At 33.6% G+C, this 25,619-nt stretch overlaps 6 protein-coding genes across 6 annotated transcripts; 2 read left to right on the top strand and 4 right to left on the bottom strand.

The window, feature by feature from the left end:
- The first annotated feature begins 1,152 nt into the window (after window positions 1-1,152).
- On the top strand, window positions 1,153-3,094 carry LOC140892468 (uncharacterized). The gene has a single exon (XM_073301364.1). The coding sequence runs from the start codon at window positions 1,435-1,437 to the stop codon at window positions 2,416-2,418; it is 984 nt and encodes a 327-aa protein (XP_073157465.1). The 5' UTR covers window positions 1,153-1,434; the 3' UTR covers window positions 2,419-3,094.
- Window positions 3,095-6,829: 3,735 nt separating this feature from the next.
- LOC140891255 (probable purine permease 11) lies at window positions 6,830-9,729 on the bottom strand. Its single transcript, XM_073299658.1, has 2 exons — window positions 9,495-9,729; window positions 6,830-8,127 (listed from the first exon to the last, which is right to left on the bottom strand). The coding sequence occupies exons 1-2, from the start codon at window positions 9,499-9,501 to the stop codon at window positions 7,034-7,036; spliced, it is 1,101 nt and encodes a 366-aa protein (XP_073155759.1). The 5' UTR covers window positions 9,502-9,729; the 3' UTR covers window positions 6,830-7,033.
- A 1,174-nt stretch (window positions 9,730-10,903) lies between these two features.
- On the bottom strand, window positions 10,904-14,914 carry LOC140887463 (ras-related protein RABH1b-like). The gene is made up of 6 exons (XM_073294713.1): window positions 14,593-14,914; window positions 13,726-13,796; window positions 12,600-12,688; window positions 12,217-12,328; window positions 11,751-11,841; window positions 10,904-11,325 (listed from the first exon to the last, which is right to left on the bottom strand). The coding sequence occupies exons 1-6, from the start codon at window positions 14,707-14,709 to the stop codon at window positions 11,179-11,181; spliced, it is 627 nt and encodes a 208-aa protein (XP_073150814.1). The 5' UTR covers window positions 14,710-14,914; the 3' UTR covers window positions 10,904-11,178.
- Window positions 14,915-16,776: 1,862 nt separating this feature from the next.
- LOC140892329 (acyl carrier protein 1, mitochondrial-like) lies at window positions 16,777-18,391 on the top strand. The gene is made up of 2 exons (XM_073301179.1): window positions 16,777-16,976; window positions 18,043-18,391. The coding sequence occupies exons 1-2, from the start codon at window positions 16,806-16,808 to the stop codon at window positions 18,217-18,219; spliced, it is 348 nt and encodes a 115-aa protein (XP_073157280.1). The 5' UTR covers window positions 16,777-16,805; the 3' UTR covers window positions 18,220-18,391.
- A 249-nt stretch (window positions 18,392-18,640) lies between these two features.
- On the bottom strand, window positions 18,641-19,368 carry LOC140890635 (putative invertase inhibitor). Its single transcript, XM_073298557.1, has one exon. It carries the CDS (start codon window positions 19,346-19,348, stop codon window positions 18,785-18,787), a length of 564 nt encoding a protein of 187 aa, XP_073154658.1. The 5' UTR covers window positions 19,349-19,368; the 3' UTR covers window positions 18,641-18,784.
- A 497-nt stretch (window positions 19,369-19,865) lies between these two features.
- Window positions 19,866-23,204, bottom strand: LOC140890634 (uncharacterized). The gene is made up of 6 exons (XM_073298556.1): window positions 23,047-23,204; window positions 21,846-21,906; window positions 21,601-21,736; window positions 21,181-21,502; window positions 20,851-20,979; window positions 19,866-20,769 (listed from the first exon to the last, which is right to left on the bottom strand). Exons 1-6 carry the CDS (start codon window positions 23,126-23,128, stop codon window positions 20,306-20,308), a joined length of 1,194 nt encoding a protein of 397 aa, XP_073154657.1. The 5' UTR covers window positions 23,129-23,204; the 3' UTR covers window positions 19,866-20,305.
- Between the last annotated feature and the right edge of the window lie 2,415 nt (window positions 23,205-25,619).

The raw sequence follows: 25,619 nt of genomic DNA, 5'->3' as shown, positions 1-25,619 counted from the left end.
ATGTGATGAGTTCGTGTGATCATATCTATAATGAAAAAAATAACGTCGATATGAAATGATCTTACATATTTATATCAATGAGATTAGTTTCTATAACGAAAGTAATAACGTTGATGTGAAATGTAATATTTTTTCAATATTTAGGTCAGATCAAATACTAATTTCACAAAATTTATTTATAAGACAAGAGTTTTTTGTTCCATCATTAAAGAATCGCTAATCTATAATTATTTCCACATCTTTATAATAAACTCAAACAATTTGTAATCGTATCTTAGCGGCATGGGTAAGATGACAAAAGAAAAATTCCATTTTGGAAAATGCAATTTTTTCTTCTGATTACTAGAACAAAAAGTTATTGAAATAATTAGGGATGACAAAGGGGCGGATTTGATTAAACCCGGGATTCGCCCCGCCTTCCTTTGGACCCGTCTCACCCTGTTTGCGAACCCGGTGGGTTCAATCCAGATTAAATCCGTTGGACTCGCCAAAAATTATATATTTTTAAATTTATTAAATTAAAAAGTTTAAAATTAACTATAGATTGATAATATTTAAGACAAATAAATATTTTCACAAGTTAAAATTTATCAACTTGTAATTAATTTATAATTATTAGCCTAAAAATATTATAATTATATATTTTTATACCAAATATATTATAATAAAATAAATTTGTTTCAATCAAATAATATTATATACTCAAATTATGGGAAAAATATTAATTATTTAGTATAAAAATATAATTATATATTATTAATATTACATATATATTTTACATTTATATATATAAATGTATATTTTAAATTTATATACATATATATTATGGTCGACGGGTCCGGGACTGATTTAGCCAAACCCAAGATCCGTCCCGGATCCGCTAGACCCGTCTCGCTGAATCGAGTTTGATGCGGAATCAGGTTTAGACCCAATCCATTGTCATCTCTAGAAATAATCAACTCACTCCCTATAAATATTTTTGTAATAATATAGTATATATAGATAAGTTTATAATTTAAAACGCTAATAAATGAAATAAATATAGTTTTCTCATTTTCTAAAAAAGAATATACACAAAAAAAAGAAGAAGAAAGATATAAAAATTAATATTTCCATTTTCCAATTACAAAATAAGCTGCTGCATTGCATAACACACCTCCTTGAAATTTCTTGGCCATTTTGCGAGTTCTCTTTCTCCCTTATTTACTCTCTCTCTCTCTAACAAGAACAAGAAGAAGAAGAAGACAAAGCCTAAGCCAGTGTCTTTTGTAATCTACACAAAATCCTCCGATTCTTTACGCTCACACTTACCGATGACACACGAGCGAGCAAATTCTACGTCTGTATACTGAAAGTCAATCCAGAAAAAAAGATTTAGTTCACGAGATTCGTATTGCGCTTGATCGTGTTTGTTGCTTGGGTAATTGGGAGTGAATGAGGTGCAAGAAGCATCCGGCGGACTTTAGCAGCGCCGTCGGCGTTTGCGCCTCCTGCCTGCGTGAGCGCCTCCTTGCAATCATGGCTGCGCAAGCTCAGGCACAATTAATGCAAGCCCAATTGCATTTGGGACAAGATCGAGGGGGCGATTGCCGGAAACCTGATACCGCCACCCATCATCCGCCGTCGCTCGCCTTTCCTCGTTCTGTTTCGCCTTACATATCACGCCGAAAGTCGGACAACGCGGCCGCATGGCAGACACAAGGTCACCACGACCAACGTTTCTACAGCACTCCGCAGGTGGGGCCCACTGGATCTATAACCGTTGAAATCGAGAAGAGCAGGAGGAGAAGCGGAGGGAGAATTTTTTCGCTTCTATCTGGGCTCTTCAAATCGAAGCGGGGAAAAACGGGCGCGGATGCGTCGGGTCCGATTTCGGATCCGAGTGTCTCGGATTCGGTCCCTGGTCTCAGCACTCGCGATCCCTGTACTTCTTCTCCGTCTTGGTTATCCGCCGCTCTCCCAAATCGACGGAAAAAGAAGGTCAACACGTTCCCTGTCGACGTAAGCGTGACCGGAGATCGTCGGAGGACCTGCAAGAATCGCGGCCGCGGAATGTCTCCGGCGAGATTCTCCGACGACGAAGACGACGAGCAATGCCGAGGTGGATCGAGTGGATACTCTTCCGAATCCTCCCAAGGGTGGAGGCAGACACCGAGAAGGACTCCAGCTTCGACGCGCGGAGGCGGAGGGAGGGCGGCCTCGAACAAAAACATGTCGGGCTTGACGTTTTGCTTGAGTCCTCTAGTGCGGGCCAGCCCGAACAGGCACCGGGGTCAGAAGGGCGTTCCACCGGAGCTGATCACGGCGGGAGGTGACGCCAGAGCTCCGCCGAAGGCACACCTCTCCACTGCGTCGTCGTTTTGCAAGAACCGTTCCCGGAAGCTTGCCGATTTCGGGAGGTACAATCCCAACTACTGAATTGATTTCTCCGACCATTGACTTTTGACCGCCAATATTACCCATTTTACCCCTCGTTTTCTTGTTAGTTTTTTTTTTTTTTTACATGTCTTCCATTTTACTCTTCATTGAACACAAAAAATAATAAAAATGCCATAATTAAAATTTTAGAATGAAAAAAATAATTATTTTGGAAAACATTATCCTCATGTATTGTGGCTTGAATAGAGACTCCTAATGCATGTGAATAGTTGTAGTTAATCTCAGACATGCAATGATGCAATTCAAACTATTTATTTGTGAATGTCATATTTTTTTCAAAAACTGAAACCAAATCAACTTTCTTGTAAAAATTTGTGAACAAAGGCATTCCAAGTCTCAAATGTTACAAGGGTTGTTCCCAAAAGAGAGAATATGTCGTGGGTTGGTGCATTTTGCCCCCCATTAGTATTACAATTTGATTGCATCGATTTACTTTCAAGAGTTGAATTTGGAGGAATTAATGAGTGGAGAGGTTGTGCCATGATGCATATACATATAGATAGATATAGAGTTGACAATTTGATGGGATCAAAATTGAAGAATTGACATGGAACATGTCAATTTGATGAGGATGGGTGGAGTTTCCAATCGAGTAGACCTGCGATGCCTTTTTCTTTTAGAAAAGAAGTTGAACTCTCTTGTGGTTGTGGGAGCAATTTTTCCCGACATTTATCATATCTTCAAATGACTACATTGACGTATGTTTAGTTAGTTTTTGGAATATCTAAATAAAAGTGATAATGAATTCTTTAGAAAAAAAAGTGTTGAACTCTCTTGTGGGAGCAATTTTTTCCGACATTTATCATATCTTCAAATGACGCACATTGATGTGTATTTAGTGAGTGTTTGAAATCTCTAAATAAAAGTGATAATGGATTCTTTATTTACAAATTTGCTAACCAAAAATCCAGATTCACTTTTTGAAGAGATTGTAAACACTACTTTAGTCTTTAGACGAGCTGAATTTGCGTGGTCAACACAAATATGTCCCATATCATCACTTATAGTCACATATTTTGACCAAAATTAATGCTTCTATTAATGCAATACATGGTCAATTACTTTACATGTTCTAGGTTAATAGTTTCTAACCAACACACACAAATCAACTTAATAATCACGCCCACTAAGGGAAAGTTTTTACCTAATGTCTTTCTTTTCTTTTTCTATCAAGTATATGAATCTGATTGGGATCGTGTAAGGGTATTCAATCATAAGCCATCGAGAATTCCTGTCACCTTTTTTTTATACTTATTTTTTTAAAAAAAACAAATATTTATATGCTAGTAGGCGATTTATTTATCTAATCTCAACAATAAAATAAAAATCAAACTCGTATCGTTAAAGTTAAGTTTACTAGTTATAATAAGTTAGTTATTAAAGTATACAATTCTTGGATATCAAAATAAGTTGATAACGAAATTTTTTTAAATTTTTTTTTTAAAAAAATCAGAACTCGGGCCCGAATAGCTTCAAGCCTAAAACATAAAAATGGACTTGAAGTAGTTGTGCAAAATGACCACGTAGCAGTAGTCATAACATCTTTTTTTAATTTTTCTCTATCTTCTACAATATTAAATTAAATTAAAGTAACGGTACATATATTATATTTGTTCACAATAAATACTGTGATAATGGCACGCAATAAATAAGTTAGGTGTGTGGCATTGAAATTTCTTGTTCTAATATTAGACAATGAATTTAATAGTGAGCTGGACAGATCTTCCACAACATTTTAATAACCTATTTGTTTCATTACAAAACAAACGCACATATACATTATAAATGTTATTTTTCCTTTTGTAAATTAAGTCCCTCAAATATATGGTCTAATTTTTAACTTTTAATTTTTTATTTTTACTGATTTATACTCATATTAACTAAATCTTCTTAAAAAATGTACTTAAACTTAACTCAACCTCAAAAGCTAGTTCAAGAGAAGAGGTTTGTCCAAGCATTATATAGGTTCTCAGGCTATTTATTCAACCAATGTGAGACAAACTAACATACCAACAAATCTTATAAAACATAAAATCTTTTTTTTTGAATGAATTAAATAAAGAATTAAAGATAAATATGAATTTGGGTAATAGAGTTTGCCTTTCAAACAATTTTCTTAACATGCATGGAAAAATAAGCAAGTTTATATATTTGAGACGGTTAGGATATACAAAGCCCAAGCTGATTAGAAATTAGAAATTTTAATTTCTATAAAATGTTCAAGCTAATTGTTTTTTCTGCTAAAAAAAAAACAAATGTTGGTTATTTGGTTGAGTGATGAAATAGAGGAGAGTGTAATGGCGACATTGACGTGGTATTCACCAGTCATTCATTACTCCACTTTTCTCGGCCCCGGCTGCCTCCTTTTCATTACTCCACCAGTCATTCATTACTCCATTGAAATGTAACATATATAATATTAGGCCCACAGTATGAGGCAGCAAAGTTGTGAAAATAGATGGATTGAATTAGTAATTCATCGACTGTCCAAGAGTTGTGACCCCTTTAATCCAACAGTCAGAACCGTCAAAATCGATTAGGTCCATTTGACTCATTCCTCCTTTTGAAAGAAAATGGGAAAAGATGATAAATTCCCCGACTTGGTAAATGATAGGGCGAGTGCGGGTTGTGGATCGACCTGTCCTGCTAATATGTTTTGAGAGCACTAAGTAGTAGGAGGAAATGAGTAATTTATGTGATGGACGGAAGAAACAAACACCAAAATCCGAATGGTAGATAATTGGTTCCATTCCATGGCGTTTTATATAATTTAAAGAGAAGTAACAACTGAGATTTATACAATTTTGACATTTAATTATTATTATTAATTTTAATTTAAATGGAAATGCCAATTGTGATATTTCTATTCGATCATTATGCTTTGCCGTATGGACAACTCCCACACCACTTTGGAGTGGGAAAGATTTTTTACGTGTAATGTTTAGTAAGTGTGATTATATAAGTATGAGTTGTGTGCTGCCAATGCCAATTGTGTCCAAATTAATTCAAATCATTATGTGCAAAAAGGATAATTATTACTTGGAAATTATATTTTTATATAAAATCCAAGTTTGTTCTGAAGGATTCATTCAAACATACATATCATATATTGTTACTGTCTTACTGATTGTGTCCACACCCAAATCATTTGATAGGAAAGAGACCCATCTTTATAGTTTGAATATTATATATATATGTGTGTGAATTACATAATATATATAACAATTCAAGTCTCTCTCTCTCTCTTCTACTCATAATCCTTATTATTTGATATACACAAGTAAACCAATTAACTAACACAAGAGTAGGCAATCAATACTAGTCGAATAAATCATTACACATCCATAAAATCATGTTCAAACAAAAAAATATATTTAAATTTATATATTACACTTTGATTGAAATAACAATTCGAATAATAATAAATGAATTACCTCTCAATAATCTTTGAATGGGATCAATATCATGAATAATCGACGTGGCTTTGTTTTTGAAAGTATATGCTCAATGCATACAATTTCTCACGACTGTAAATTTTTGTTTTTTTATTTCTGAAAATTATTTTGATAGATAATAATTATTGATCAACAATTGTCTCATTTCATATAATAATTCAAAATAAAATTACATAATACACATGCGTGACGGAATAATTAATTATTAATTAATAAACAAATAGTATCCTAAATAGCAAGCTACTTAATACTTATTAAGTTGATGGAGCATGCCACTACACCAAACTTTTGCCTAAAGGCGAAACAAGAATATTTAGCGTAAAAAATACATTTCAAATCTTAATTTACAAGTTTTTTGGAACGTTTTATTATATCGAATGTGCCATTTTTTTGAAAAATAAAAAATAAAAATGCGCCTACTGAACATTATACAACAGTAAAAGGTTATGTTGAGACTTGAGACAAGGCTTCTAGTTTTTAATGATTGAGAAGCTACATTTAATTTAATTTAATTTACCAAAAAAGGAAAAAAAGGAAAACTAAATTTACTTCGCAATTTCCCAACCATTATATTTAAATAATTACATACACAGGTCAGCTTAAATTTTCCGATCATATTATTATTTTATTAAATTTAAAAGAGAACGTGACGCATCACCAATAAAGATGCCGACTCTATATAATTATAAATATTAATCATAAAAGACAGCTCATTTCACAGCAATTAATTATGTAGTTGATACACTTGAGAGTGATTAATTTATTTCATTGGGATCAAACTGGGGTTATACTTTTTCTAACCACTTTCTTAATAGCACAAGATTACCATAAAAGTTTTGATTCACTCAATAATTAATTTTACAAATATAAGAATACTAGAGTAAGAGACATACACATACATGAGTTAAATTCAACCATAAAAATTCCTTAATCGATCGACCCAATGAGAATTGAAGAGATATTTACAATAAAAAACAATATTTTTTTTATGTGAATCTAAACAAGAAAATCTTCTGAAATGAATCCCGTGCTGAAATGAATCCCAATATCAATATCTGTAGCGTCACTTCAAACAACCACCATATTTTTTCATATAAACGAAAAAGAAACTACGAAGTTCAAAAAACCACCAGCAAATATTAGGGACAAGAATCATTAACAGCATTATTAGCATCATTTCGATTCTTCCTTAACTTAACTTCATCAAGATAGTTCTGATAAATGTAAGAAGCAAACCCCCAAAATGCCATCAGCATTGCTATTATCTTCACGCCATTCATCTTGTCATGGAACACAACCAAAGAAGCAAGAGGAGTCACGGCCAAGGAAAGCGTACTGATCACATTGGAGAACAGAGACGACACAACGAATATCAAACCCACAACCCCAACAGAACACACCTGCCATGAAATGGCTGTCCAGACCAGAGTCATCACATAAGAAAGTTTTCCGGTGGTAAAACTATCCATTTCCCCACTTAAAGTCCTCCATTCACCGCTCGCAAAAAGACCCACGATCGTGGCACATGTAGCCACGAATCCTGTGTAGATTTGCATTTCTAAAACGACGGAAAAGGTTTCTTTCTTTAAGACTTTCTCGAACGTTAGCTGCATTAATGAAAGTAAAAGGGAGTACAGAGCAGAAGCTGCCAATGCGGTAGCAATTCCTACCATATATTTCCCCTGGGATACTCCTGAAGGCTTATCAGAGTCATCGTTGACAGCAAGAAGAGCAGAAGATAATGAAAGAATGATGACAGAATTAAAAATTAAGGCCGTAAATTTCTGATGATTAAGGAAGTAAGAGAAAATTGCATTAGAAGCCAGTTGTGTGGCACATATAAGTGAATAAGTTGAAGCAGATAAGTACAATAATCCAATTGAATAAAGCATGTTATCTCCAGCGATAAGGGCTCCAAGAACGAAATAGATTGATACTAAAATAAGAGTAGAACGTGGTGATAACGTGCTTGATGGCTCATTTGAGGGACGAAGAAAAAAATATGGGATCAGAAGAATGGGAAAAGCGGCTGTTTGGACTAGAGTTGCCATCCACTTACTATTTCCACCTTTGTCGTAATAAAATCTTCCTAATATAACAGCAGCAGCTTGACCAACAATCAGAAAAAATATGTTAAGAGCCACCAAAAGCCACCAATGCCATCTCTTAAGGGTGTGAAGTGGTGAATGATAGGTTGAAGGCCCATCTTTCTCCAGAATCAGCTCCTGATTATCTATTATACAGTCAACGAGAATGCTAATGTATTAGATATCATACTGGAAAAGTATTCAAGATATCGTCATCCACCATATTTAGTAAATTAGTGTCTAAACCCTACACAGCGAGAAATCTAAAAAACGAACTCTACTGAATACCAAGATAGTTATGCATCCCATAGCTGATAAGATATTAACAAAGGGCATAAAGATGAAGCAACCACACACTTAAATAAGACATTAATAAATATGTAGACTCAATCAAAATTCAGCACGTCAACAATTTAAAATTTAAAATTCTGCACATCAAAATTTTCAACCGAAAGAGGAAAGCAATGAACAGCTCAGATGAAAACCTATTTTCATAATACAACAGCCCAAGAAGAATGCAACTAAGAAGTTCAGTAGGCCTTTGAGGTCAAATTAAGATTGTATAGCAATGTGCCCAAAATGCATAGTATTTAGTCACAGAACAATACACGACGGATATGTATGTCACTGGAACACAAAGATCAGCTTATAGATGCAATTAAACAACCACTAGCCCACTGAAATAGAAGAAGATAAAAGTTTGTCCACGACAGATTGCCCATACAACGGAACTAGACCTCCTAAAGATGGTGCAAACGCAGATTCATGAATCAGGTGGGTAGTTCAAAAGCTTTAGAGGTGAAGCATTAATGTAACTAAATCCAATTCTCTATTTGCCAACACCCCAGAATTCACTTATATGTTATCCAATGGTTAATACAAGTTGTACACAATTGTTTCAAAAAAGCAAACCTCTAACAAATCCATTTTGCAAATCAAACAACAGAATGTAAATCGAACAAACTTATTCACAGATCACCCAAACAAGAATGTAGCAATTAAATCAGATTTCCACCTAAAGATTTATGTTTGACTAGCTAGATTGAGTTGAAAAAACAAAGTTAGGCCCTTCCTAAAAGGAATACCAAAAAGAAACTCAAAAAGTTCTCAAAATCCGGCCAAGAACCAAAGCAGCCACGGTTCGGGTGAAAAAGCTGCTAAACTAGCAAGTCGTAAGAAATTACTCTAATCTTCAAATTGTCCAATTTGTATGGTATTGTAACTCATAGTTCGAAGTGGACGATTGAGATGTTATTGGTACACGCAGTGGTAAAGGCAAATTACACTATTCAACAAAGTCATCTTTTGAAAGAACCATAAGTATAAGATTAAAACCTTTAAGTAATAAAATGCAAAATAAACCAAATTACATATTTCAGCACCGGTTTTGCATAAGCCAATCAAAATATATCAAACAATGAAATCACAAAAAGAATAAAGCAACAGATAATCCGCAAACATCTTCGAACAAACACACGGAAACATTATATATATGAAGAGAAACTGAATATACCTAGCATGATGGTATGCAAAAATAGAAAAAATTCCCCAGAAAATTGAGGGAAAGTATTCACCCACAGCTGGTAAAAAACGGAGAAACAAGTGAGGAAAAATGGTAAAATATTTGGGGGAAAAAACCTGAGGAAATTCAACTTTGGCGGGTTTGGTAAACTATTTTTTTTGTTGATAAATTAAGATTGTTGATGGAATCCAGAGATGTGTGGGAGAATGAAACTGGTTGGGCGATTTGTATGCAATTTGAACGGTGTTACGTGTAAGTCAAGGGCTCGCTGTTTCCTCGTATATTTTTAATTTTAATATAATATTAATAATTATTTAATAATTAAATTCATGTGGGGGAAAATATATTTACGATATCGCAAACAATCTTGAAATTAATCATAATCTGAGATGATGTAAATAAATTTTTGTTGTTGTTGTTGTTGTTTTTTTTTGTGTATTTTCGTGAAAATATAAATACCATTTATTATTTAAATGGTAAAATTTATCAAGAAATTTCGTCTTAAAAAAAAAGAGGATTGCTATTGCATGGGTAATTATTATTTTTCTTAGTTGGGTTTTTGTTCGATTTCTAAATTTTTGGATTATAAAGCACAATTATTATTTAAATAGGCATACATAAAAAGCCGTATAATGGCAAAAAGTTCAATCTAAAACATGTAGCTCAATAAGCTCACGACTCACGTGTATGGGATTTGTTATTTTTTGCATGTTCATAATATAAATTTTAAATTATATAATTCATCTTTGCCTATTAATATCGTTGAAAAGGAATAAAAATATTTCTTCGACTATTTTCGCATAACGTTTTTTTTTCCCCCCCTTAACAAGAAGCTTTTTAGATGATCATAATAGTTTTTCACGAAACATTAAACGGGATGAAAGTGAATAAGTGATCACTCGTGCCCTCAGTGTGTCATCCCGTAACACATACCATTACCAACATCGAATTAGAGATATCAATATAAACTTGAACAAATCATTTAGCTAATGAAATTAACGATGAATAATACATCAATATATACGCATAATATAATAATTTATAATTCTAATCATTTCTAAATTGAGTCCGACAAAAGCATATAATAAATTAATACTACATCCTCTGCACCAAACAAATTAGAAAGAGACACATTCATCGATTTCAAAATTGGTTCATTTTCTGCAAATAAAATGGAACTCAAACAAATAAAATGGAACAAGATAGTTCAATACAGTGTTTTCCAAGTCAAATATGATATTTCCTTATTTATATCTTGTTATGCTATGCTTCTGATATTATGCTCTGTACATCCATGTGAACAATATGTGTTTTCATAAATAAAAAAGCTAAATTGATGGATACATGGGTTCACCAACATATATATACATATACCTGAATAAAATAGGGATGCTAACACATTGTTAATACGAAATAGATCTCGAACGCATTTTGATATTCCAGAAATCCTGCAAATCCAAAATTATCCGTTGTCTCAAAAGGCACAAGTCTACAAAATGATAAACACAGGCACAGGTGACGATGAACATAAACACACGACACAGGTGAACTACAATGATCTACCACCCCGACTTATAAAAGATGGAATCACAAGCAAAATTCGATGCTAGTATAATCAGTAAGGTGATACAGTGACAATCTTAGACTGCAAAACGGGAAACTCGATTTCACATTATCAGCAAGCGCATCCTCCTGATTGCTGTTGTGACTGAGATGCATTTGTGTTGCTAGACTTCAGGTTCACATCAACCATATCCTCTTGCTTTGCCGAGGACAGGGTTTCCATTCCAGGCAATGCTGCGGCGATCTTCCTGAATAGCGCCTGCATAAAATAGCATCAAAAGATTGTGAAAGTTAAATTTGAGCATATTATAATCTCAAACTAAGGAACTTGAATGCACCACAGGATGAGTTCCCATAGCTTAATTTTAAGTTGCTCTTGGTGTGTGTTTAGGCGAAACTTTCACATTCAACTGCCGCATGCGTCATACTGTAATAGGAGTTAGTTGCATAATACAGCACAGCTTATGGAAGGTAACACGACTCTCATTCTGTGATACATATAAATTTCTCCAACGGTGGTTGTGATCAACCGTGTTAGTAACCTACTCGAAACAAACTAGGCAAATGCTCTCAAATAAACAAATTATGTCAAGATTTTAAATTCTCGACTATCATACAATTTACAACAGTTGGGAAAAACAACCGATTGAACATTAAAAGAGAAAGACTTTGCAGGATGTTCACCTTAATATTGAAACCAGCTTTTGCACTAGTTTCGATAAACATGACATTTAGTTCACGAGCTTTGGCCTCTCCTTCCTCTATTGAAACTTGCCTGGAATTGCCCACAATAAAAACAAAATAATTATCTTGAGATAACAACTCTCTACCCCATATATCTGTGTCACGGGCAGAAAAGTCATACTTGCAAATAGATAATGTCCTATGGTGCCAAAGAAAAGTAGTATTGCAGCAGAGAGATTTTTCAGGCAATTAATTTTTAATTCACATCTTAATAGTTATTTTCTACCATAATTCTCCTACAACATCGAACAACTTCAGTAATCAATTCGGCTCTAGAACGGAAGCAGATAAGATATACATAATGAAGCAAACTTAAGAATTTGATTTGGTAAATTATGTAACATTGATCTTTATAATGCGCACACATACACAGCACCTGGATTCAAAAAATTGATAATATCTTTACCTCTTATCTACCAGGTCAGTTTTGTTTCCAACTAGGACAATGATAACATCACTTCCTCTTTCAGTTCGAACCTCCTCTATCCATTTTGAGGTGTTGAGGAATGACTGTCTACCTAAAAAAAAAGCTAAATTGTCAACAATGTAGCAGGTATCAAACTAAATTCCATAAAGTCAGCAGAAAGAAATAGATTCCAGACATGTTTCTTCAACACAAGTTACAATCACAACATGCATAACTCAAGCAACATTTGCAAATAAGTCAAGTAGCCTAGCAAATCACATGTCCAATGAGCATCATGAAGGCATACATAATATCACACATTACTTTGAACTATTTATCTGAATCTAGAAGTACAATTATATTATGAAGAGAATATTGCGTACTTGCAACATCAAATACAATAACAGCAACAGAGGAGTCCCTGATATAGCTTGGTATAAGACTCCTAAATCTTTCTTGTCCTGCAGTATCCCTGAGCACAAAACAATACAAAAATATTTCCATTGAATGTTGCCTAAAAATCCATATGTAAATTAGAATAAATGATATTTCTTTTGGAAACAAGGAAAGGCAAACTAATGATTGCAATATCTCATGAAATTAAGCTCTAAGTCTCTAACTCGAAGTCTCAACCAAAGAAAATAGCATTGTGCCTAATAAGATCAATTATGTGTTAGATTATAATAGGTTACTTCAGAAGATATAATCCAACAGATAAACGAATGAACTCACTCAAACACAGGAGACTAATTAGACAAACACGACCTAAGTCCATTTCGTTTCTTATCCAACCAAACCCCTAAAAATAACATCTGAAGTCTATTCAGCAACATCAACATGTAATCCTCATGTTCTGTACCATATTCTAACAGAAAAATTCTCAGAATGTCATCAAACTTTGTATCAAATAAGCAAAATCCCAATCTAACAAACTTGATTGTGATATAAATTAAAAAAAAAAAAAAATGTGTTCCAGTTACATCTTATCAGCAGCTAGAAGTTGACTTTATTTCTTTCCTCCGACGTTTTGTTTTGATGGAATGTTTGATTTGGCTGGAAGAATTTGATTTGGGGAAGGAAGTCAAGACTTGTATTTTAAAATGTAACCAGTAATCAATATTTTCTCTTGTTAAAAAAAAGTAAAATAACTTAAGATTGAGTCCATTTGAAATCTTCTACAATTGTTTGGGCAAGAGCTTAACTTAAGATATGATGAATTTGAAATTCTTCGCATCAAAAGTAACCAAGCAATTAGAATGATTTTGAATTGCTTGATTTCAAATGGCTAAATTCAAACCAAACCTATGAGTTTCTATCCATTTTACTTCGTATTAAAAAAAAATGTAAAGAGGTTAGACAAAGGCACAAAGCAGGATAAGTAAAGCACCAGAGAACACCCAGAGGCATAGGAAATTGAGTAGGTGAAAAATGCAAACAAATCCCAAGGAGAATAGAATCCGTAAGTTAAATATCAAAGTACATAGCATTTCTGTCTACAGCTATATTTACCACAGCTGCAATCTCACAGTTCGATCTTCAAGATACATCGTCTTTGAAAGGAAATCAATACCAATAGTAGCCTGGAGAAGGGAAACAAATATTGTATTATAAATCAACAACGGAGGCAGCAAATAACTTCAGTTCATGCATCCTGGAATGTATCAGAATTAATTGGCAAACAAAAATTCAAATGATCAGATTTGAATTGCGAAGATTGAACTTTGCAAGAAGAAGCTCCATTTCACATTGAAGGTCAACACATTCTACTAAGATCACTCAGACATCTCTGCTAAGTCCTCGCAAAATTAGTAAACAAATAACCTTAGTCCATCTGATGTTACAATACTCTGACAAATTTAACCGAACATTTGATTGATTCTCGGGTTATGATTAACTCTGAAATTAAACTTGAATTACAGAGAACTATAATATATGTACAAGTTGTCCATTTCAAAATTCTAATCCAAACACTGGAATGATTTTTGTCATGTAAATAGCTCACCAGCGACCTCGATTCATAGAAATATCGTGCGTAGATTAACATGTAATATACAGAGGAATAAATCATAAGACCGTTATAAATTCAGACACAGAGAAAACCAGCATTAGCATGAAATCCAGCGTGAGCACATTATCTTCAAGCACTAAAGATAAAAGACTCCTCGTGAGAGTAAGATCATTGAGCTACGACAACAAGAAAACGAGCTGGCCGGTTACAAAACGTGATATCATCGACCAAAATTAAAAATCATCACGAACGAGAGTTAATTACAAATATCAGGTAATTAGGACCAGATCTATACTTGTCGATTCTTATTTTCCAAACAATGAACTTCTAAGCGTGAAATACAAACACCTCAGCGAGTGATTCCGCACCTGGTACGTATTGTCGAATTTATCGTACATGAATCGAGTGATTATACTCGTCTTCCCAACGGATTGATCTCCCAGGAACACTAATTTATACTTCGCGAGCGCCGAAACTGGAGCCATCAAACGTACGCGGATCAATTAAACTTTGAACCCGATCGGATCTAAAGAAACGTAGCAAGTGCAGTTTTCCGACCTAGATTCACGATCTCGCCGGAAACTGATGTGTGATTGATTGACCCGAGAAATCTACGAGGTTTTGTTACCACCGAGAGTGGTGATGAAACGACCGTCTCTGCACGTTAAGTGACGGAGAGAGAGAGAGTACACAGCTATTTTCAGTTATTAATATATAAATTTATCTAACGGTTTTCAAAAAATTTTAAAAAAAAATTTAAAAAATTGGTTCTTTATATGTATATATACACACATTTTATGGATAAAAAAATCATTTTGATGTCTAATTGAGTGTCCAAGTTGGTGGAGTAGATGAAATTTTGGCCAAATGTTAGAAACACTTTCTTAGATTAGCCTCTCGCACAGGGTTTGCCCTCTGTGATTTACTTGACTTGCGTAGTTTGCAGGTTATTGCGTTAGTCCGAGGTTTACCCAAAGTGCATCAAAAGAATCCCACGTCAAAAAAAATAATCATTTTGATATATAATTTATACGATTTCAAAATTATCTTCAAGTTCTCCTAAAAAATACATATATATATATTATCTTCAAGCTTATAAAAAATAAAAATAAATTTATTTCAATCTCATCAAATTAAATATCGGATGTGAATAATTTAATAAGTGATGTTCTATATTCCCGCTACATTATTTATCAATATTGAAAATATAATTACTACTATTCATTTTTTAAAAATACCACATCAATTGTTCATTTTATATAATTTTTATATGTAAGATCAACATTATGTAATCATTTCAAATCGTCACATCCAATCGATGAATGAAAACTTTGTTACCAAATGAATTGAGGATAAATATTGATGCAGATTACGATAAACTCAACAAGAAATTTAATATTGAGTCGTAGTTTGATGCAGACTGCATAGTGTTTTGGGATGAAAGCTTGTATCGTAAGACAATCGAAATCGGAGAAAGTGCGAAGTTGATAGTGGTTTATTTGGCATGAATTTTTGTTTGAGTCGAAACTATTTTAACATTTATATATACTCGGATTACCTCAAAGAGTTCAAGCGATAATCAATATGTTGAGGATTTATGATCGGACCGACCAAGGCATTTTTGTGTACGAAACATGTGAGAATGACAACAGATGAAATCGCTCATTATTTAGAAATTATTTATTCAGAGTCGAGGCTCGAGTTGATTGAGTTGTACCATCTTGGCTTTCTCCCATTGTGGTTAATTTGTGACTCAAGAAGCAAGCAAGAGGATGTTTGACTAAACTTATTAAAAATAACTTATAAGCTCCTAGAGTTAATAAGTTGGTTTAAGAACTTATAAGTTAAAGTTTTGGGTGAACTTATTTTAAACAACTTAAAATATTGATGTGTTTGGTAATAGAAATTTTTTTATTGTCAAAATTACAAAAGATGGTATAATAATATGAAAGTAATGTAAATAGTAATATATATACAAAAATGGTTTTAAATTTTTCATAAATATTAAACATATATTAAAAAAATAAAACTATTTTTTATTTAATTTATAAAAAATTTGATAAATTATCTACAAAAAATTTGGCAGAGTGCATGGTGGAAATTTAATAAAACACAAGAATAATATGAAAAAGTAAAATATCAAAATAATATATTTTAAAAAAAATTTAAAGGTGATCTTGCTTTTTTAAAAAACTATTTATAAGCTGTCAAACAACTTATTTTGAGTTTGACAACTTATAAGTTGGTTTGACAAACAAATTTGAAGAACTTATACGCTCTGTCAAACCCCCGCTCTCTGAATTGGTCGTTTGAATAGCTATGACCCGTGTGCTCTCACACCATCATTTATTTTTCTAGTTAATTGGCATATATGTTGCATGTAATGCATACAACTAGAATATTTCACAAACACTCTTATTACAAAACTAAAATTTAAATAAATTAGTAATATAAATGATTTAAAATGAACATATGAGATAATAACGAGATTAAATATAAATATACTGATGAATATGAACAAATTAATTATATTATATATATCTTAGAGCAAGTGAAAGCTAACTAGCGACTGCTGACAAAAATGGCGTCGGCGCTGAGATCCGCCATGCTCCGCCGTGTAGGAGTCCCGATTTCCCGACCCACGACTGTCCGATCAATGTCGTCGCACGGTGACGATCATATCGACAAGCAGGAAGTGGTGGATCGAGTCGTCGATGTCGTTAAGAGTTTCCCCAAAGTTGATCCCTCCAAGGTCGAGCCCCTCCATTTCTCTTCAACGCTTACTTTAATTACTCGCGTTTGGTCTCAAGAATCTTTGTGTTTCTTTCTTGATTTGTGTGCACAAAGCTTACGAGAATGTTTATGTTTGAGTTTTTATTAAAGATTGAAGTTTTTGTTATTTACAAGTTCCGGTGCCATGTCTGTGCATTTTGAAAGGCAATGAACCAGGACTGATAATTGAGATATTCTGCTTGATTGTTGAGCTACGTTTTCCCTAGAAATAAACTCTTTTTGAGTTGAAAAGTAGTGCAAAAATGAATCTTTGGGCGAGTATTTGGTTGGTTGCAGAGGAACCTTGCAACAAAAAACCCTTATACTGCAAACCATTTATGAAAAAGAGTTGTGAGAACAATTATATTGCAATAAAAACATTTTGAATTTTACCCCATCCAATGCAGAAGTTTTTATACTTGTAAACCATGACAAGATGATGCACGAAAGGGAAAAGTGCCTTCCCACTTTCATCGATTACCTTTTCTACCAATTTGCCGTATTTGGATCCTCTCCTTTTCCACGTTACCATTCTATGTCACTAACTCCATTTGAATCAAGCTAGCTGCAACACAATACGATGTCTTAAACAGTTTTTGCACGTGTGGAGCGGTCTAGACTATAGTACGTACGATGCCATTTCAGAAAATAACATGTTAGCATCCAAGTCCTAGCAATTTCGAGTATGCTCTCAAATATAGAATTGGGAGAAAACAAGATAGAAACCATGAAGAAAACATACATTCTGCTTGTGCTCAATTTATTACCTAGCTCAATCTTATTTGTAGTGTAAAGTAAATATGCACACAAAGTAATTGGAAATGGAAACCATCATGCTTGTGTGTGCACGAGTTATTCTTACGCAATGATCAATAAAGCTATTATTAGAGCATAGCTCGTCTAGCAGAATTTCTACTTTTGATATCCGGTTATATCTGTGAAATTCGTTTTGTGCTTTTGACATTATGTGTTTCCTATATTCATCACCCGAAATAAGCTATACTGGATTATGGTGGTAGAAAATTTCACAATTTCATGATTTGCAGGTGACTCCTGATGTACATTTTCGAAAGGATTTGGGTCTGGATAGCCTAGATAATGTGGAGATCGTGATGGCTCTTGAAGAAGAATTTAAACTCGAAATTCCTGACAAGGAAGCAGATAAAATTGACTCGTGCAACCTTGCAATCGAATATATTTACAACCATCCCATGGCCAGCTAAGTCAGTGCCGAATATTTTGTTTGGAACCTGCATTTATTTGAAACATTGTATGCTGTCTTTGATTGATTGTTCTTTTTGGCAAGATCATGGAGTTCCGCTGTTCTTTAACAAAGTTATCAGCATGAACTGAAATATTAGCGAAGATAAGAAAAATCGGCAGATTCTGTTCTTAGTTTCTTTGACATGCACGCACCTGTTGTTCATCAAATAGCCATGCAATCATTTGGCTGATTGGTTGATTATGGGCTTTCTGTTTCTCGAGTTCGGACTCAAAATGCTTGTTTTTGTTAAAGAATGCCACCTTCCTCTAGATAAAAATAATTTCAAGTTACACATAGTTTTTCCCCATTTTGTTAAAATGTAGTAATAACCAAATTCCTAGCTGTTTCTAAGGTGGTTCTAATTTCATCACATGCATTTATTGGAGAAAAAATAAACTTGAGTGACTTGTTTCAACAGGACAGGAACATTACGTAACCAAATTACAATTTTGCCTAAACAAGAGAAACATCACAAACGTTCAACAAGATAATACCAAATATTCTAAAAACGACATGCTAACATGTCAAACCAGCCTGTTCTTGTTCTGAATCATGTTCATCATAGAGAGTGCCATGGCTGAGAGCTGGAACACATCGCCGTTTCTCTTCTTAATATCTGAAACCACACTCCTCTCTTCAAACCCATCTTCACAAGTCGTGGCAGCAGTCATAACCAAACTTATCTGAACGTTAGCATCATCAAACCGAGTGTTTTCATAATCTGTCTCCGCCTGTTTCGCAGAAGGGGCTGAATCAGAGAAAAGCTCGAGACAATCACTTAAACACTGCTTCGTATAAGGATCCCATTTCTGGTTTGAAATAATGTGTTGGATGTAATATTTTGTATCGGTTACGTTTTTCTCAATCAGTTGAATCGTGATCGAGCCTAGTTTTTGTAAGGTGGCATTTTGTTTGGCTGAGGGGAAGCCTTGCAGGGATGTTGTGCAAAAGTTATAGTCGACGTTTGGGTCGTTTACGGATATAGTCCTGCAGGTTGAATCTATCAAGTTTTGGTTGATTGAGCCTTGGGCTGCGATCAAGAATGAGAGGAAGATGGTAAATTGTATGAAAGAAGAAAAGGGCTTCATTTTTGTTTCTTTTTTTCTTGGCTTCTGATATTTGATCGTTTCACAAGGTTTCGTTTATATAGAACTCGCCCAGCAGTTGGTTTTTGTTAACAAAACTGAATAAGATGGTTCACGGTTTGCTTGGAAATACTCTAAATGTGTTGCGTGTGATTAAATATTTATTAAGTACGTCTCTTGTGCTAAGACGGCTCGATTCAGCCCACATTTACCATGATAAAAAAATATTTTTAACGTACAATAATGACGTCGTTTCACAAATGTTTTTGTGAAATTTATTCTCTCAGTTATTTGATATTTTTTTAAACGTATTACATCTTGCGACTAATTGGTTCACAAAGGCTTCATCTTTTTTGAATAAAATTAAATACCCATCCCATAGAATGGCATCACTTGTTAACAAATTTGGGACCCCTTGGATTATTGCTTGCGGGATATCACAAATAGCAGTATGGGATAAAAGTTCATCAAGAACCATATATTTTCTAAGAAAGAATTACACAGTTTTCAAAAGGTAATCATTCAAAACGAGAAGCAATATTGCACGCCATACCTGATTGTGTGGAGGTTGGGAAGGCTTTAAAATCTCTGAATGATTAGGAGATTCTTCAGTCAAAACATTCATTCATAAAGCACCCCATCATCAAGTCAAATTACATAAAATTACTTCGTATTCGATACGAAACTTCATATATCTGCACTTTTTTTTTGAGCTACCAACGTCTCAAAATGTCATCACCGGGAACTTGGTCAATCCTATAGAATTACTTAAAATTCACCACGAACTTCATATATCTGCACATTTTTATTGAGCAAACTAAGTTTCACATAAATAAGAACCCTCGAGTTTCTTATTTCTTTTTCATGTAAACTAATTCCCAAACTCTACCATCAGATTGCACATATGAGTTATGACTGCATAAATGCATAATGGACCGAAAAATTTCTGTCCCCGATCAATTAGAGTCCTTCTTCACCTCCACTACTGTCCCCAAACATCTCAGCCATTTTCATTGCCAGCTTTGCAGCCATTTCCCTCCTCTGGAAATCAGGTATCAACCTCAAGTTGCTGCGCATATTTCCGATTTCACCCATTAGCAGTTCCAATCCCGCAAAATCATAAATCTTGCCTTCGTCAGGCTCTGAACTCTCGTCACCTTCAAGGGCCGGTGCTGCTTCTGTATCTAACTCTTCAGGCAACTGGGAACTTGATGTTGAAGGTTGATGCTCTCCTCTGAGTAAACTGATTCCACTTTCCCGGTCTAAAGAATCAAGATCAAGTTCAGATGGTATTCCAGTTCCCGAGGTAGAAACAGGACCATCTGCAGATATCCAATCTCCATCCACATTATACCATGGTTCCGCAGAACCCGAAGACAAGATTTCATATTCGGGTTCATAATCAGATTCCTCGTCTGACAACTCTGAGCAAAGGTAAAAAGAGAAATCAGGGGTTTGATAAAACTTAATAACAGTGTTGTCAGTAATAATTTGGCAATTCAAACCAGCTTGTTCGGGTAGTGAAGGTTCGTGAATCTTATCACCAGATTTCAACATCATCCCAGGCCACATATGAGCAGAGAGAGCCCCAATGAGTCTCTCAACGCCCTGTGAATCACCATCTACAGATAGACCTGCAACGAAAAGTTACTGTAAAACTGCTTAAACATCCCCACAAATGAATATAACCATAAATTAAGGTTCTCATTTCTTATAAGACGAGCCCGGATAAATTTCATGAACATGAACACAGCAGTGATACATGAACATCTAGAGAAATAATCAAATGAAGCATGTTTCAATCTTCTTTGAACAAAGATAATTTAGTCCCATACATTTGTCAAAATCAGCACTGGATGCACAAGCTTCAATGTACTCAATATTGTGCTCAAGACACCATTCTAAGCATGAATTCTTGATTTCGCAAGATGATTCTCCATCTCCCAAAAGACTACTTCCTTCAGCCTCAGATATTCCGTACTCTGAGAAGTTCGGATCAACAAAGGAATCTCCAAGCTGCAGCAGACGTCTCTTGTACTCGATATGAGCCGAATGCCCCGGAAGGAGATCCACTTTGTTACCGATACATAGCAGTATATCAAACTTCTGAATGTCATTGTGAGAGACCCAATCTTTAAGTGCATCAAAAGATAAGGGCTGCATGATTAATGTGAAAGAACATATCACATGGCAAATACATTGAAAATTTATTTTTTCACCACATACCATACAAAAGAGAAAGAAGTAACGCTTACATCACTGACGTCAAAAACCATCACCAGGGCAGCTACACGGTCGATAATTGGCAAACTTGTAATAGATAACATATCTTGAAGATGCACCAACCATATTGAAACATCTGCTGTGTAATATTTTGTGTTGATTGTCCACCTTATTAACAAACCACAATGCAATTGTTAATCAGGTTGTAATGATAAGTTATCTATGCAAGGAGAAAATTGCATGATATTGGAATATGAGTACATCTCCAAAAAATTACCCATAGACAAATGATTCAGATGATTGATCAGACACATCTTCAAAATCCACGGGAATCAGTCCTGTAGACAAAATTATGCAAATTTACCTAATAATGTTAAATGAAGAAACCAATTGATGCGTTGATCAGCAAATTAATCACTGTCGAAAAATATATTAACACTAAAATTACATAATATTGGAATATGAGTACATCTTTTTGTTTTGCAGAACAGGTACCTGCCCCAAGTCATGAGTGAATGATAAGGAAATGAAGGGATTGAGATTCCAAACAATATATGGGCTACACAAAACTATATCTCCGTACAATATGCAAAAGAAACTGTTCAAGTGTTGAAAATGATGTAGGAAAAATATATATCAAGCTACAAAAAGTTTTAGGAAATATAAAACATTTAAAATGTACTAAATAATCGACAAATACCTCGATTTCTTGACTGTCCAATCATTTCCAAACGTTGAAGGGAGAAGATACGATTTGGGTTATAACAGCTTTTTAAAGAGCATCAATCATAGTTGCCTTGTTCTTCACCGAGGTGACAAGGTCACTAATAGCCTAACACTATGATTATTCTAGCAAGGGTCACGTGAGAGAGACACTGGGTTTCTTGTTTATGGCAATTGGCAACTCAAAAGTAACATAAAATTGTCAAAACTGTGGAACAATCAATAGTTTTACATTTTCCATGCCCCGCAAGTGTAAGGTTGGGAATTGGAGTATGAGTACCGAAAGTATGCAGTGGCATATCGGTTGGCTATACACATCAAAAGCCACCTGAACCCGGCTAATATCCCAAATCATCCGTGCACATGGTGCATAAAAAATCCACCTTGCCATAAATCCTAGGCCCAAAATACACCTCACCGACAAAACCTTCTATTAAATTGCAACTCAATTTCTTCTACATAACGATAAGCTTTAATCCGTCAGCGATGCACCATTTTCAGCTACTCACTCCAGCTTAAGTTTATAAACAAAAAAAAAAAGAAAATCATATTTTAAGCTCACCAAGAACTAATGTTGCAATTCACATAATTCAAATACCCTCTAGCTCGAAAAATCAAAATAAACAGACCAAGTACTCCACATACTTCCAACCTCTCTGCTCAGTGTAACAAATCAATCAAATACAAGCTTTTGAAGGCGTACTTTTCAGAAAATTAAAGAAATACCGATCCAGTTAAGAGTTAATGAGGCTTACGCGAAATTAGGGTCCTTTTACCAACGTTGGGGGTTCCGATGAACAGGATTCCGGGTCTCTTCTCCAGATTTTCACGATCCATTTTTGCTGGCCTGATTCAACTTCGTAGTTTGGCCGAAGGGCTTTGGCGAAAAGGGAAAAGGAAATAATCGTATTGGACTTGTGAAGGGGTAGAGTCGTTTCTAGCAAACACGTTTTCATGTGTTTTTGAAATTGTATTTTTTTTTCTTCTTCTTTTTTTTTTTTAAAAAAAATGTATATTCATTCAGTCGACACCTGAAAATAAATAAATAAATAACAATTTTCAAATCCCAATTAGAATAAAAATGTTCAATTCTCGAATCATAAATCTTATTTCTTTTCTTTCTACTATGTATTTATATTGATATTATTTTGCTTTTAAATTCTTAAAGACAGTAGATTGTAATCAATCATCAATATGCTGGTATATTGATTTGATTTGATTTTTTTATAATGGTATCGATCTTATATTTGATGAAATATATATTGTTGGTGTGTAACATTTTCACTTCATGTACAACAACTCACTGCTATCAACTTTCAATTTTATTTTTAATTTGTATGAATTTATAAAATTTTATATAACTATGATATGATCGTGTCATATCATTTTCTCACAATTGGAGACATTTGCTTACCTATATGTAAGTGCGTTTGTATTTTAAATTTCAATAATCCTATCACTCTGTTCTATTTTAATTTAGAGATATTGCAATATTAATTATAATCTATTCATGATAATATGTTACATACTCATATTATCCCATTTCATTTCCACGTCAATAATTTTTATGTGAGTTCTCTTTTATATATTAGTTTCAGTTCATCGATGAAATTTGAATATTTGTTAAATGAATTGTAGCTAGTATTCATTAAGTATTCATTAATTTGGTATTTACATATTGATATTATTATTATTATTATTATTATTATTATTATTATTATTATTATTTATTTATTTTATGGTTTTTCTTTTTGTTTCGTTTCTTTTTTAAAATTGATATCCATGTTTTTTGATTATTTAACTGTTATGATACCTTCAAACAGCTTGTGTTGTGCTTCATATTTGAGCTTATCACGAGTGACTATAAAATAGTTTTTTTTATTTCAAGAACACTATAAAGTATAATATTCTTCATTAATATGTTTAATTATATATGCATTTTTTGTATTTTATCATGATGTCTGGATATTCCGTTTTAATTATATATGCATTTTTTGTATTTTATCATGATGTTTGAACTGACGGAATATGTGAATATTTTGATCAATTAATAATAAAAAATTTGGTTTATCTTTACTAGCTAAGACTTTCTCGAACAAACCTGTTATACAGAGTTTGTCATATATGATTTGAAATACGAATGGATTTAGATGTCTTGGATAAATATAATCAGGTAAGTGACAACTACTCGATGTCATTATATACATACATAGATAGATATGTGAGTGTGTGTGTGTGTGTTTGTTGTGTCAAAAGTTTTGGTGGGCGAACTTGCTTTTGTAGGTTTGGCAGCATATGAAGGAGGTCCATTGCAAACAAAATAGGGAGCAATAAAGGCAAGATCATGCGTGAACTGCAAGTAAATAACATTAATAAGGACATTTTCGAAAGTTCTTGCCTTTTTTTTTTTGTGTTGTTGGAATTTAGATCAACTGTATGTGTAAGTGTATGTGTTCTGGTTCATCAACTTCATGTATTCCATCGGGTTTAATTTCACTTATTTGGGAATAAAGATTTATCTTTACATATTGTGTGGCATGTTTAAATTATTATAATTTTATAGCAATAATTCATTTGTTGAGTTGAAAAATGTTGGTTCGTCATGCGATAATCTATTTTCATCTTTTGAAATGGTCCTAAAAATCAATTTTAATATTTTTTTGTCAAATTAAATGATTGATAGCCATGTGAATTTGATGGTGTAATGATAAATATAATGAATACAAAATAATTGTGTGGATGCTTATTATCGATTTTTAACTTATTTTATGATATATATATATATATATATCAAAATTCACAAATTTATTTACGAAAACAGTGTTTATATTTGGAAAAATTGAGCATGATTGAAATTTCCATCGAGAATATAGCACTTGAGTTAATCAATTTCATAACAAAACAATGACAGAAACTAAGATATTAATTTGTGCATAACCTTTTGTGTAATTGATATTAATTGTAAATAATTTAAAAAATCACAATAATCCATCTCTTATCCAAGAGTTCTTTATTTCTTTGCTATAGTCAACCATTAAAAAACTATGCGTATACACGATGACAGATTCTGCAACGATTCTTTCATAATTATAATAGAGATGCAAGAGTTGAATTAGCCTGTAATTTTATGCACGAAATCAGCACTGCCTATTTTATAGGGTTTGAATACTGACATATATATTATATAGGTCCATGGGTATGAATACATTATCATTTTAAGGTTCATTATTATTATCATCATTATTTATGGGAGTTGGGACCGAATTTTAAATTGTATTTAAGTAAGTAATTAACCAACAAGAACGAGGATTAACGTGACACGAACGCA

Source organism: Henckelia pumila, chromosome 3 (assembly GCF_033568475.1).
Source record: "Henckelia pumila isolate YLH828 chromosome 3, ASM3356847v2, whole genome shotgun sequence".
In the NCBI taxonomy this organism is placed as follows: Eukaryota; Viridiplantae; Streptophyta; class Magnoliopsida; order Lamiales; family Gesneriaceae; genus Henckelia; species Henckelia pumila.
The sequence above is the reverse complement of the archived record's forward strand: the minus strand, read 5'-3'. Positions and strand labels throughout refer to the sequence as shown.

Bases quoted from the DNA above. Each gene is read 5' to 3' on its own strand.
- LOC140892329 (XM_073301179.1), top strand. From the start codon at position 16,806: ATGGCGTCGGCGCTGAGATCCGCCATGCTCCGCCGTGTAGGAGTCCCG. The intron at 16,977-18,042 runs GTCGAGCCCCTC...CATGATTTGCAG, and splicing joins CCAAAGTTGATCCCTCCAAG to GTGACTCCTGATGTACATTT.
- LOC140892468 (XM_073301364.1), top strand. From the start codon at position 1,435: ATGAGGTGCAAGAAGCATCCGGCGGACTTTAGCAGCGCCGTCGGCGTT.
- LOC140890634 (XM_073298556.1), bottom strand. From the start codon at position 23,128: ATGGATCGTGAAAATCTGGAGAAGAGACCCGGAATCCTGTTCATCGGA. The intron at 21,737-21,845 runs GTAATTTTTTGG...TTTGTTAATAAG, and splicing joins TCTGAATCATTTGTCTATGG to GTGGACAATCAACACAAAAT. The intron at 21,503-21,600 runs GTAAGCGTTACT...TTAATCATGCAG, and splicing joins TGGTTTTTGACGTCAGTGAT to CCCTTATCTTTTGATGCACT.
- LOC140887463 (XM_073294713.1), bottom strand. From the start codon at position 14,709: ATGGCTCCAGTTTCGGCGCTCGCGAAGTATAAATTAGTGTTCCTGGGA. The intron at 13,797-14,592 runs GTGCGGAATCAC...TCCCTTCTCCAG, and splicing joins AATTCGACAATACGTACCAG to GCTACTATTGGTATTGATTT. The intron at 11,842-12,216 runs GTAAAGATATTA...GGGCAATTCCAG, and splicing joins ACTGACCTGGTAGATAAGAG to GCAAGTTTCAATAGAGGAAG.
- LOC140890635 (XM_073298557.1), bottom strand. From the start codon at position 19,348: ATGAAGCCCTTTTCTTCTTTCATACAATTTACCATCTTCCTCTCATTC.